At 38.1% G+C, this 2,020-nt stretch overlaps 1 protein-coding gene across 1 annotated transcript in view; it reads left to right on the top strand.

The window, feature by feature from the left end:
• Positions 1–582: 582 nt before the first annotated feature.
• nsmce2 (NSE2 (MMS21) homolog, SMC5-SMC6 complex SUMO ligase) overlaps positions 583–2,020 on the top strand; it is a gene marked incomplete at its 5' end in the record, with an annotated part of 8,981 nt that continues 7,543 nt past the window's right edge. The window contains 2 exon segments of the mRNA XM_014003380.1: positions 583–692; positions 921–1,074. Coding sequence (XP_013858834.1) covers positions 583–692; positions 921–1,074 — 264 coding nt within the window.

The raw sequence follows: 2,020 nt of genomic DNA, 5'->3' as shown, positions 1-2,020 counted from the left end.
AAAAAGAAAACGATTAATCGATTATTAAATTAGTCATCGATTATTTTGATAATCGATTAGTCGTCGATTAACCGATTAATTGTGGCAGTCCTAGTCCGGACCCCAACTTTGTGAACCACTGATCTAGGACATGATGATTCGGTATAATTTTCGAAACAGAGCTCACAATAATACGCTTCTCTATTCAGCGCAGCTTGATTCGATATATCGATGCATATTACTTTTTACTTCTAGCTTAATGCAACTGACTAAACAAAACCAGCAAACATTTGTAAAATTATATATTACTGTAATAAAAACCAAAATGTGCTTGCAAAGTACAGCTAGCTATTTCGCTTACATTTTCTTGTGCTGGAATAATGTGCTGTTCTGCACCTTTCTCTAACTACAACTCTTACTATAACCTGGAATTGCATGCAATGAAAGGATTTTTAATTGTTGGGATCATTTTCTAATAAATTTGCACGCAAAACAAGTAAATAAAGGCTTAAAGTCTAAAAAGAGTTTAGTTTGTAATTTGTGTGAAGTTCTTAACCCATTATTGTGGCATTTATTTACTCGACTGTTTGCTTTTTGTCAAAGATGAAGCAATGAACCCTGGTATCAAAGAGATGGAGGCCGTGATTCTGGAGTGTGCCAAGCTGGACAGAGAGATAAACAACTTTGTCGACATCGTCCAACAGGTCATTCAGGTAAATACTAGATGGGAGAGTCACATCATCTGAGCAGAAAACAGTTTATTTCCAGGCTTTAATGGTCAGAGGAGTGTGTTAATGAAACGCATTAAGAGGTTTAACTTTAAGTGCAACCAAATAATTCTGAGTGCTGCCTTCCCTGTGTTTTCTGTCCATTTAACGTTTACTGGGAAATATTGCCTAACATCACAGGATACGAGCGCTAACATCTGCCACTTTTTGTAGGTTTCTCCTCAGCAGCCAGAGGACATGTTCAGCCTGTCTGCCAGAGTGAAGGAGCAGTTCTCAGAGAGAGCTGCTCAGCTCTCTGATGCTGAGCTGCACAAACACCCAAAAGTGGTTGCCTTCAAGGAAAACATCAAGAACTCTCTTCAACAAGGTCAGTAAGCCTGAGGATCAACTTGACCGGGTAAAAAAAGCAGCAAACAATTGGCTTTTCGAGCCCTGATCAGACCTGGTTCTAACATCTGTCTTGGCTGATTGGATTTGGTCAGGACAAGTGTAATAACAAAGATGTGGTTTCCTAACCTGCAAGTTGAATTAGTTACAGAGAACCTGTTGTGTTTTCCCTCCTAACTTCTGCTAGAATAGTTTTGAAATAAAAGCTGACAAAAACATTTGGCTGTGTCTGGCCTATCAGTCTTGTTTAGCCAGCTTTTTATCTGCTGTAAATATTTCGGACCATGCTGCTCAGATTTCTGCTGCTCACATCACAGAGGAGACTAGACTTCTCTGAACTAGACTACATCACCAGAAGTGCTACATTTGTTGTCATAAAAAAATAATTTGAAAGTGTAGGACTGATGCAGAATAAACATCCAGACTTTACATATATTTTTGGCTACCTAAACCTGCTGTATGCCATGCCTTCAAAAACCTGCAGGTAAAGTTAAGCAACCTGCAGGCTATGCCTTGTGTTTTCATGGAAACCATAGTTTAACACTGATGATATTAGTTGTAATGCATTTAAAAAAGTTATTTAGAATATCAACATATTAAGCAAATAATTGTAACTTTCATTTGGTGCATATACAGCAGGTAAAATAAGTCTTGAACACGTCATTTTTCTCAGTAAATATATTACTAGAGGTGCTAATGACATGAAATGTTCACCAGATGTCGTTACCAACCCAAGTGATCCATACATACAAAGAAATCGAACCATAAATGTCCAGAAATGAAGTTATTTGTAATAATGTGGAATGGCACAGGGAAAAAGTATTGAACACGAAGAAAGGGAGGTGTAAAAAGGCATGGAAAGCCAAGACACCAGCTGAAGTCTCTCAGTAATTAGGAAACAAGCCTGCCCCTTGTCAGTGCAAATT

This window comes from Austrofundulus limnaeus, unplaced genomic scaffold, assembly GCF_001266775.1.
Source record: "Austrofundulus limnaeus strain Quisiro unplaced genomic scaffold, Austrofundulus_limnaeus-1.0 Scaffold18, whole genome shotgun sequence".
Taxonomy (NCBI): Eukaryota; Metazoa; Chordata; class Actinopteri; order Cyprinodontiformes; family Rivulidae; genus Austrofundulus; species Austrofundulus limnaeus.
The sequence above is the reverse complement of the archived record's forward strand: the minus strand, read 5'-3'. Positions and strand labels throughout refer to the sequence as shown.